The 11,295-nt window shown below is 45.7% G+C and overlaps 1 protein-coding gene across 1 annotated transcript; it reads right to left on the bottom strand.

Moving 5' to 3' along the window:
- Positions 1-5,996: 5,996 nt before the first annotated feature.
- On the bottom strand, positions 5,997-7,541 carry LOC309567406 (uncharacterized protein; the record flags this gene model as incomplete). Its single annotated transcript, XM_082272806.1, has 1 exon — positions 5,997-7,541. One exon carries the CDS (start codon positions 7,539-7,541, stop codon positions 5,997-5,999), a length of 1,545 nt encoding a protein of 514 aa, XP_082128932.1.
- Between the last annotated feature and the right edge of the window lie 3,754 nt (positions 7,542-11,295).

Below are 11,295 nucleotides of genomic sequence, written 5' to 3'. Positions count from 1 at the left end.
GGCGCTGAGTCTCTATGGCCTTCAGCAAAAGTTTCCCCAAAGGGTCTTTTAACTGCTCCTTCCTCAAGTCCCCTTTCGATAGCCTAGGCAAACCTTCTTCAACCTGGGTCACCCTGCAATAACACCTGGGTACTCCAGCAGCTGAGACCCCAATCTCTTCGGCTCTTGCTCCTCCACTGGATCGAAATTCCGTTCCCTGACATAGGGCGCGCACTCCCTCTGAGGTCAAGTGAGCCCATTCTTCAGTAGGATCGTTGGGGGCATGAGACCTTCTGGAGAGGGCGTCTGCATCCCTATTCCCAACACCTGGTCGGTATTTTAAACTGAACATAAAGCTAGAGAGAGCGGCTAACCACCTATGTCCTGTAGCGTCCAGTTTGGCAGTGGTCAGCAGGTAGGTAAGTGGATTATTATCCGTTTTGACTATGAATTCTGCTCCATATAAGTAATCTTTCAGTTTGTCTACTACAGCCCACTTCAAGGCCAGGAATTCCAGCTTGTGTGTGGGGTAATTCCTCTCGGAAGGTATCAGACTTCTGCTCACATAAGCAACGGGCCGCAGGTGACCGTCATGCTCCTGGTACAACACCCCACCTAGCCCATCTCTGCTGGCATCGACATGTAGTTCGTAGGGTTTTGAGGGGTCTGCGTAGGCCAACACAGGGGCAGTGGTCAGGCTCTTCTTCAACTGAATAAAGGCTTCCTCACATTTCGAGGTCCACTGATCCTGAATAGATTCCTTGGGCTTTCTAGGCCCCATGGCGGGTTTCACTGGTTTGACTAGTTCTGGAACATCATCTTCCCCTTCGGTTCTGAGTAATTCATTGAGGGGTCGGGCAATTTTGGCAAACCCTTCCACAAATCTCCTGTAATAGGAGCAGAAACCCAGGAATGATCGGAGCTCAGTCACATTTGTGGGCCTCGGCCAGGAAGTAACAGCATCCAGCTTCTCTGGGTCGGTGGACACTCCTTCTGCAGACACAATGTGACCCAGGTAATGGACCGAGGACTGGTAAAACTGGCACTTCTCCGGAGAAAGTTTCAGGCCTTCTTCATATAACCTCTTTAGGACCTTTTCCAACCTCTCTTCATGCTCTTCTAGGGTTCTGCCGAACACAATAATATCATCCAAGTATACCAGTACCTCTATCAGGTTCATATCTCCAACAGTTCTCTCCATCAGTCTTTGGAAGGTGGCTGGGGCTCCTGACAACCCTTGAGGCATGCGGTTAAACTCAAAGAACCCCACGGGGGTGATGAAGGCTGTCTTCTCCCTATCCTCAGGGTTCATGGGGATCTGGTAGTATCCGCTCTTCAAGTCCATCACACTGAACCACTTGGCCCCTGACAAACTTTGTAAAGCGTCTTCAATCCGGGGGGTGGTATACTGGTCTGGAATAGTCCTTCTGTTCAGTGTTCGGTAGTCGATACAGAGCCTCAGGGACCCAGTTTTCTTCCGGACTACCACTATTGGAGAAGCGTACGGGCTCCTGGATTCTCGAATAATCCCTGTTCTCTTGAGTTCCCCCAACTGCTCCCGTAGATCTTCTAAGTCACCCAAGGGAACCCGTCGGACTCTCTCCCGAAAGGGTTTATCTTCATGTAGACGGATATTATGGGTGGCACTCTTTGCACACCCCACATCGAATTCATCTCTAGAGAATATTTCTTTCCATCGAATCAGTTGGGCCCTGGCTCTCTTCTTCCATTCCGGTGGGAGGGCCGTATTTCCAGAGCAGAGCTCCTCTATGGTGATTTCGCCCCCGTCTTCCCTCTTCAAATCTGATGGGGCAACTGGGGTGGCCGGGTTCACCTGGCCCAACAGCACCCTGGCCGGCACCTTCACCGGAGTAGTAGCAGTATTTCTGACACTCACCAAAACCTTCCCATGACTTTTCTGTAATGCCTTCAATGGGATCACTTCGGGGATCACTTCTATCCCTTTCTGTGCCTCCGATGGGCCTGATTCAAGAACCATGAAAGGGCCTGGCTGCTTCCAAGTGAGCTTGACAGAAGCCCTCAAGCAGGTCACCTCTCCCGGCTGCAACACCTTCTCTGTTTTATCCAGCTTCCAGATCTTTCCAACTCCTTCGGCAGGGGCCTTCTGTTCCAGACCTAGACGTTGATAGGCCTGCCTTAACATGGGATGAACTTTCAGAGTTGGGGCATCCTGTCCCTGGACTAGTTGTGTCAGCAATCGCCTGACTAGGTCAGTGTTGGTCCCTATAATGAGGGAACTCTTATTGGCCCCTGGTGGGCGAGGGCATACCACTGCTAAAGTATCGAAGGTTTCAGCTTTGCCGGCCAAGGAGGGGTCAAAAGTTAATTTGATTGGCAAATACCCGTCATAGGGAAAACTTTGTGTTCCAATACCCCATATCTCCAGGTCTTCCAGCCTCTGCAGGGGCAGATGTTTGAGGTGTCTATCGTAGAAATCCCTATACAGGAGAGTCACCTGGGCTCCTGTGTCCAGTAAAGCCTTTGTATAAATTCCTTCCACTTGGATTGAGACTACAGGGGAAGGCCCCACTAGCTTGACAGGAAATTCTTTTGGAGTAGCCCTTCTGCCGGGCTCAGCTACCTGCACCCATACTCCTTTCCTTTTTGAGTTTCTACCGGGCCTCATCTCCTCCTGGGCCTGGTGTGCATTGATTTCCCGCCTCTTATCGGCCCAAGTCGTGGAATGAGAGGCATTTAAAGAGGGCCTTACTCCCTGACTGTGGCTCTTAAATTTAAGGGATCTCTTGGAGTCCATTAAAACTGTTGGGCGCCCGGTTGACTCCTTCACCGGAGCCCTCTGAAGTTTTCCGCCGGCTTGCGGTGTTTGAAGGCAGCCTCCTCTGGACTGGGACATACTCCTCTGACATGCCCTACCCCTCCACAATTGAAACAGGTTATCGGCCTCCTAGGTTTCTGTTCTGGTTCAACACTGGAACTAGGGTGTTTAGCAGGCTTCTCTTCTGTGTTTCTATTAGATAGAGCAGATGCCTGACTGTTCAGGATGGATACCATTTCTATTAGCTGTGACACCTGAGTCTTTAAGAGCTCAACTTGTGAGTCGCCTTCTTCCGCACTTATCACTCTAACTCGGGCGGTTGTTTCCCGTTCTTGGCTCTTCCTTTTGTTATCCAACATGACCTCTTCTTCCCGGACCATCCTGATCAGATCAGGGTACTCCAGGATGCCACCGTCCTGGCGAGTTCGCAACAGTATAGCAATAGGGTCTAGAGGTTGAGCTCCCCTCAGCACCTGTTGTGCTCGAGTCTCATCCACCTTCCGGGGATCCAACCCTTTTTTTAACAGAATCTGATGTATGATCCTATCCAGACGCCCGATGAATTCAGACAGTTTTTCTCCTTCCTTCTGGTAACAGTGCTCCAGTTGGTAAAGAAGTTCAGTAACCTTTTCTGTCCGGCCAAACACATCTTGTAGAATATCCAGATAGTCTTGTGCAGTACAATCCTTCTTGCTTAGCTTGAGGTTGCGTACGGCCTCCAATGCAGGCCCCTTCAAACTCTCTGTGATTCGCTGCTTCTTATGCTGTTCTGGTATCTCCCACTCCTCCAAGGCCTGAGTAGCGTTATCTAGCCACTCCTCGAATCCATCTTCCACTGAGGGTACAGGTTGCTTCCCAGAAAAAGTCCTGAGCTTCCTGTATCCAGCCATCAGATAGTTTGGAGGATCCTTGTTACATTTGGCTACTATTTCCCCCAGGACAGCGCATAGTTCTGAGCTAAGGGTAGTCAAAGGTGGTGCACTGAATCCCTCCTTTTTGGCACTTTCTTCTGTGCTCAGTCCCCCTGTAGTAGTGGGTATAGGGTCTTCCTCTTCACCTTCTGGATGTATCAGGAATAACTCTACTTGATCTATAGTTTTTATGCTGGTGCCCTTGAAGTGATCTGGGACCCCCTTCTTCCATTCACACAATGCGTAGGTGTGTTGATTGGTGGTATCTGTCCTCATGTCCATCACCCAAAGTTTCCTGTCCTTGGAATATGTTCTCAGAACTGAGAGTAGTTGTTCCTCTGTCCAGTTCTCTCCCTTGATTCCAATCACCAGACCATGGCCGATAAGGACATTTTCTTCTCTGCACCACCGGGCTGCAGCGGCAGGGTCCATTTCTGTGCGAACAGCGATTTTGTCACTGAGAGGGAACTGTTGCAGGACCGTAGATATCCCGGACGAGCCCCCACGTGTAGCACCACCCCCGCAGGAGCTGCTGATTAGATTATTGGGTCTACGTCCTGCCTTCCAACCCCTGAAATTGGCTCGAACCCTCCCTAGGCACAACTGACACGAAATGGGACTATAATACCAAATGGCTACAGGAGAACACAGTTCAGGATATATCACCCCAATAAGTAATAATAACTTGTTACCTTTCTCCAGCCGCAGTCCCTCTGGGTGACACAAGGTGCAACACACAGACTTTTGCTTAACCAAAGTAGCTTTACTGAGAGTTAAAGTACAAGTTGACTCCAAAAGACATCACAAGAGTCAACTAAGAAAGATAAAATTATTGACACAATAATAAACAATATGATTAAGATAGCTATTTTTGTATACTTATGCAACTAAAAGATAACTCATAGGCTTTCTTTTACCCAATTCAGGCTATACTTTACACACGTCTAGTCTCTTGTATCAGGTAGGCAGAACCTATTTGAATCCCATACACAGTTCCTTCATTTTGGTTTGGAATCTTCGCTAGCAATCGTTGGTGCACAAGCTATTTGTAATCCAAAAGTAAGGATATATAGTCAAAAGGGGTGAGAAAAAAAAGGTTACAATCACCCGCAATGTTACTGCGTAATTGGGCGTATTAATCTTCTTAGTGGTGCATAAATAGGCCTCTGACACCTTATGTACTTGTGTTTAAATGCTTAGTCTCCTGGAAGGTGCACTAGGCCGCTGAGTGTACTGCGTACTATCTGAAGTGTAGTTAGCACCGGCTAAAGTTACTTTCTTCCAAGCGAGAAACAGATTTGGGCATGTGCCCTGCTCACCAAACGGCCTCTTTCTTCCCGAGCTCTCCACCTCCGATTTCTGTCACCAGCCGCGCTTGTGGTTAGATGTGGGCAACACCAGTCTCTGCAGAGCATCAATGGGTTCTCTGGGAAGGCTCCTTTACTGCAGATGAAATGCTTCCACTCCGTCACTTCAGGCTCAGGCTTCAGGCCTAGTCCGCAGCATCAGCCCACAGCACTTGCTTCCTTCTAGCTGTTGTGTCAGGAGACAAGAGAGAGAGCCTGGCTCCTCCCTTCCTTTATAAAGCTTCCCCCAAAAGGCTGTGCGGTGAAGCAATGCACCCTGGTGTTCCCACTGAATTGTGGGTATCGTAGTATCTGATGAACATCACCAAGCTGCAGTGTGGCAGTTTGGCCACTAGAAACTTCTGATGAAAACCACCAAGCTGCAGTGTGGCAGTTTGGCCACTAGATGGAGCCGAGTTCCTTCTGTTAGTGTCTGGAACCCCTGGTCCCGATGATAGTCCCGGACTATCTATAACTTCTTTGCTCGTTTTGTGTCTTGCAGGCCTGGGAGGCTGGTTTCTGGAAGTTACACAGACGGAGACAGATGTATAGTGAAACCAAGCTCTCAGTTTATTATAGGCTCGTTGGGGTTTATATAGTAAAGAGTAAGGGCATATAGCATAAGTATAGGATACTTGTTACGTTCTTATTGGTTAAACAGTTTAAGGAAACCAAGCGTCATTTCGGGAAATAAGCGAGTACACTTAATACCATATAGGGCATATAGCTTATTGCTAGAAACGCCTGACATGATTTCATCAAAAACCACAAACAGAAACTTGCCATAACTGTAACACGTACACATTTGCAAAGCTTGTATAACTAAGACACATAGAAAATGGAGTGGGAACATACAAAATGGAGGGCAAATAAAATTGATACCTCCCCATCTCCCACAATCCCCTCTTAAAATCAATAATCTTCCCAATTGATTTTCCCAGAAAAAAAACCCTGTGTCACTCCCTAGATAGTAAGGTTACTCTTTCCCTTTTGTTTGTGACTCTTGACATACTTAGTATATTCATTAGGGCTGTTAGTTGGGGGTCTCTTGCAGCCTGCAATTTGGTGGGATAGCATTGAAATATTCTTCACCTTTGGCCTGGAAGCTCTAGCAATAATACACATTACCAGCTTGAAGCATGCAAATAGAAAAAGCAAAAAGAGCAGGACCATGATAACGGTCATAGCAATATTTTTCAACCAGGAAAATATTCCTCCGACTCCAAACTCTACATTACTAAAAGGACTCCATGTCTTAGCAATATTCCTGGCTTCCTGTTGCAGCTTATCTACTTCCTTCCTGTGTTGTGCAATAATATCATAATAATCAGGGATCTCAACAGAAGTGTTGTGTATCCATGTGCAGCATTCATAACCCTCCGTAACTTCACATAACCCAGTAAGAGCAGCACTCATACTTTCTATGGCTAGGTCATGGAGCTCAAGTTGTTTCTTAATTGCCCTCACTTCTATATTTAATTTGGTAATGTCTCCTGAGTTCTTATCTAGGATGTCATCGAGAATTTTAGAGTAATTATTCAACCTTTTCATCATGTCTATTCCCCATCCGGTCCATGAGGGGAACCAGGCCCATACCATATCCTTTTCAAGGAATAATTCCCTTTTATTGCGGTGTTTGAGGGGGTACCTAGGATACATACTAGCTTCGAGGAGATGTCCTCCTTTGTTGTCTCCCACTACACCCATGATGGGAACTAGAGATGCGAGGTAACACCACCCTTGGGGTACAATAGGGATCCAAGGGTGACAAATCTTTCCACAACAAATATAAGTACTGTTTCCCAAGGCTAGGGGACGTTTGTGAAGCATTGCCATTATTTGGTCAGAAAAACTAGACCAAGCTAAATTTGACAACAACTGTCCTACTGGGGAAGAGGAAGTGGAACTGGAGTTAAGAAAGTTCATCAGAGTGGCGTTTAGGGCTGGTTCTGAGGTGTGCCAGAAGGAGCTGTCCATCGAGGTCATTGAGAAATTAATCTTAGTTTGCCGGCACACTTCAGCTCCCTTGGTGGAGTTTCCCAACCTAAAACACCAGTCTGGGGAATGACTTCTACCAATAATTTGGAAAGTGAGGGTATCATTTGAGAGTGTTCTCGTGACATTGGTGAGGACAACAGGAGGTGTACCATTTAGAAAAGGGGTGAAGTTTAAAGGTATTGCTAATAGGGGAATTCTAGCTGTGCTAGGATGGAGTTTACTGCATATCCAACATTTTTCATATCCGGACTTCTGGGCATAGGCATACTTAAATTGCAACAATGACATTTTATCTGTAAGACTTTTTGAGCTTTCATCTCTCTTTTGTCTGTTATGTGCATTACTCTGTGTTGGGGTGTTGGAAGCTCCGCAAATGGCCTGTAGCCCTACCAGGTCTTCTGGATGATAAATACAGTTAGTGGTAACCCATACTACAGAGAAGACTGAAAATGATACAAGTCCTATAAGTAACCACAGTTTTCCAGAATCTGGTGCTATCAGGAATGTCATTCTTCTACAGGGTCAGGGCCGCCTGCCTCTGAATCCCCCTTTTCTTGACTATCCTGTTCAAGGTCAGAGTCGTCCACTCCCGTTAGTACCTCTCTTGCTTCTGGACCTTCCTGTTCAAGGTCAGGGCCGTCCGCCCCCGTTAGTACCTCTCTTGGGTCTGGATCTGGACTTGCTTCTGGGGGTGGAGCCTCCTTCACCAATTTTACTCGAGTAGCGTGGATCCAGGTGGGGCTGTCTTCAGTCAGGACTGCTGTTCTGGTTACTGCAACAACGGTAGTGGGAGGGCCATAGGCGAAATCCTGTGGTTTCTTTCCTTTGGTCAGCAGCTTCATCACCACTACGTCTCCTTCTCTGAAGGGATGGGTATTTTCCTGTAAAAAGAAAAGAAAGGTGCGAGCAACTTTTCGTTCCGTTCCACTTGATTCTAAGTTTCAATTACTCTTTTATTTGTGCTTTTCATCCTTTCCACTATTCCTGAGCTCTATTTTCAGGATTTTGACTAGTTTCTGGCATCTTCTCTTTTAGTGGGGAACATTTCCGGCCATCGAGAAAACATGTCAGTGATGACACATGCTGGTTGTGTTCCCCCTCTTGGGAGAGGGATGTGTATAAAATCAATCTGCAGATGCGTGAATTGTGTTGTGGGATAGGGCAAGTGTTCATGTGCGGATTACTCCTAATGCAGGTAAGGCATTTTTTTTTTTTTTTTTTTTTTTTTTTTTTTTTACATTATTTTCAACTAATCGAGCTGTGCCCGTGATGTAAAAATCTTTCTGAATCTGTTTTAAAGTGGCCTTCCATCCTATGTGTCCTATTCCATGGTAGTGGGCAATGCAAATAGGAGCACTATTACGGGGTATACACGGTTTCCCCTCTTTGCAAATTAATCCTGTTATAGGATTCTTTTGCAAGACAGGATAACCCCAGTCCTCCAATTCCTCAGCAGTGGCTGAGGCTTGTAGATCTGTGATCAACTGGGCATCATCGGGGAGGATGTGGGTTAGGACAGGCATTTGTTTTAGGGCTCCTAAAGGTAACTGTTGTGCAGCTGCCTTTGCTATTTTGTCTGCTAGTGCGTTGCCCTTGGAGATGTCATCAGTACCTCTGGTATGTGCCCTACAGTGAATGATAGCTAACTCTGAGGGTAACAACATAGCCTGAAGAAGGTTGGTGATGAGCTCTTTCATCATGTCTGCACGGGGTGAAGTGACACTTTCAATAGTTTCTAGGCAGTCATGCGGTTCTTGGCCCATATCATCTGCTGAATCCATCTACTATTGACTAAAAGGAACTCTTATTTCTTCCCTGCTTTGGGCCTATATGTAAAAACCTATTTGTAGATGTGTGAATGGGGTTGATGGGTATTGGAGATGCTCATGTTTGGCCGTATATGTTTATATGTTCTTTCCCACCCCCTGTGTCCTATTCCATAATACTAGGCAATAAACAGTGGGGCGCTAGCTGCGGGGATACAAGATCTCCCCTCTTTTAGAAAAAGGCCGTTCTCAACTTTTTCTAAAACATCACCCAAGTCCTTAAAACCTGTTCTGTAGCATGTTGTGGTGTAACATAACGTTTATTACCAGTAGCCCATTTAAAACTGGGGCCTACCTAGGGCAAATGATGTGGCCATCCCTAGTACCATCTCACAAGATGCTATGCTTGGAGTCACTTCAGGCATGCCTTAGACCTGGACTGCGACCATCTTTGGATAAAAACTTATAGGGCAAAGTCTACCACCATACTCCTGGGCAAGTACACCTGTCATGGTCTTACAATTGTCCCTTGCATAAACACAAAACATTTTTCCATGATTTGGGAGGCCCAGTGCAGGCGCTACAACCATAGCAGTTTTCAGATATATAAACGCATTCAACATTACTTGTGACATTTCTGGACCTGTGGTTTGTCTCAAAATGTTATTATAGATAGGAGCAGTCCGGATCCATAACAATCAATGATCCTGTGGGTGGGCAAGACCCACTGTGGGCTGGCAAGACCCACTAGAGCAGCAGCTCTTATGTGACTGACTCTACTATCACTCTCTGTGAGAACAAAACCAAGGTGAACAACACTTTCCTGACACCACTGTCATAATTCCTGTGACACTTTGTGTCCACATACATGTACATTTCAATAAACTCACTCGCTCTGACTGGCCTCCACAGAGTGACTACATATGTCATATACATATTGTAGCGGGACTGAACCATGAGCAGGTGTCCATCCCCTCTTGCATGGTCTGGAGAACTATTGAGCGGACAATCAAATTGTCTACTTATAGCCCTAAGGCATTTCTACACCAGGTAAGTTACCTGGACTGAAAAATAAGAAACAAAGATGGCTGTGTCTCCTCGTCCAATAGGACGCTTAAAAAAAACACACTACTTAAACCAATCACTGTAAAGTGGGTAACATCGGATGGTATGGCTGTCAGTAGAGATGGCATATCAGATACCACTTGCATGCTATGATCAGATAAAGAACTAAAAACTTTTTGGCTTAGTGCCAATTTTCAAAAAAAACTTTATTATTTTTTTTTTTTTTTTTTAGAAACTTCTGCTAGCTGCAATTGCAGAAGTGACCATTACTTCCTCTCACACGGAAGGAAATTTACTAGTTTTAAATGAATCTGACACACAAACATTTTCTGCTTGTTTGAGATAATATAATGGCTGCAAAGAAAACGACATCTGCCTTGGAAAACGAAACCGTGGGGTGCAGGTGTGGTCAGGGGCATTTGTAAAGTAATATTTTCATTGTAGGGGGGCCTAGGTTGAAAATGTCCTACTCTTTGCTTTGCCTCTTCTGATAAGGCCCTTGGAAATGTGCGCTGACAGGCTGTTTTTCTTTACACAGATCATCTCTCTCTGTTATGGCTTTTTTTTAAAACCTTCCATGGTTTTAGTAGCCCAATCAGAAACGTGCTGTTTTATAATTAACATGTACTGTGACTTTAAATTACCGACAAATTATTGAATCCTAAGACTGTGCTACTCCGCAGTGACACTTAACCACAGCTTTAAGGCTATGTTTCCACTATTGCGGCTACAAAGTCACACGACTTCAAGCGCAAGTTTGTAGTGCAATTTGTTTGCAGCTACTTCTGGGGACCCCAGCGCGACCTCCTTCTGTGAGGGACAAGTTGCCCTGAAGTCGCCCAAAAGTAGTGCAAAAACCTTTTTTCAAGTTGCTGCGACTCAAGTCGCAGCAGTTTGAGCGGTCCTATTTGTAAATAATGGGTTTTGACCTATCATGCGACTTGACATGTGTCAAGTCGCACAACAAGTCGCAAAAGTGGAAATGGAGCCCTAGAGTCCAAAACCACCAAACAGTTTCACCCGTCTACCGGTCTACAGGCAATTGCTGTGGGTAAAGAACTTTCACTTATATTAGCATCTCCAATTTTCCCCGCTTTTTCCATGTACTTTATATTACAACTCCCTATTTTTTTCTGACCATCTTGCTTGGTTATCTATCCAAGGGTTAATAAATGTGCATCCACCAGAGACCCAGGCGACATATCTCGCCTCGATCAGGGGGGATGGGTTTTGTTTGGTTTGATACTTCCTCATTCTAAAGATATTACAACTAAACATTTACTGAAAGAGAATGCGGACGGACAGAACTCTTTTTTCTGTAATTTACTTGTCTTTAATTAGGCAAACGTTTGTACTACATAGTTGAAGGTAAATTTCAAGAAAACTGCACTGAAAATTGTAAGAAAATTGTATCATGTATGGCCAGCATCAGA

The sequence above is a fragment of the Pelophylax lessonae genome (genome assembly GCF_965119305.1).
Source record: "Pelophylax lessonae genome assembly, chromosome: 11".
Lineage (NCBI taxonomy): Eukaryota > Metazoa > Chordata > Amphibia > Anura > Ranidae > Pelophylax > Pelophylax lessonae.
This window is presented reverse-complemented; position numbering and strand designations above follow the sequence as displayed.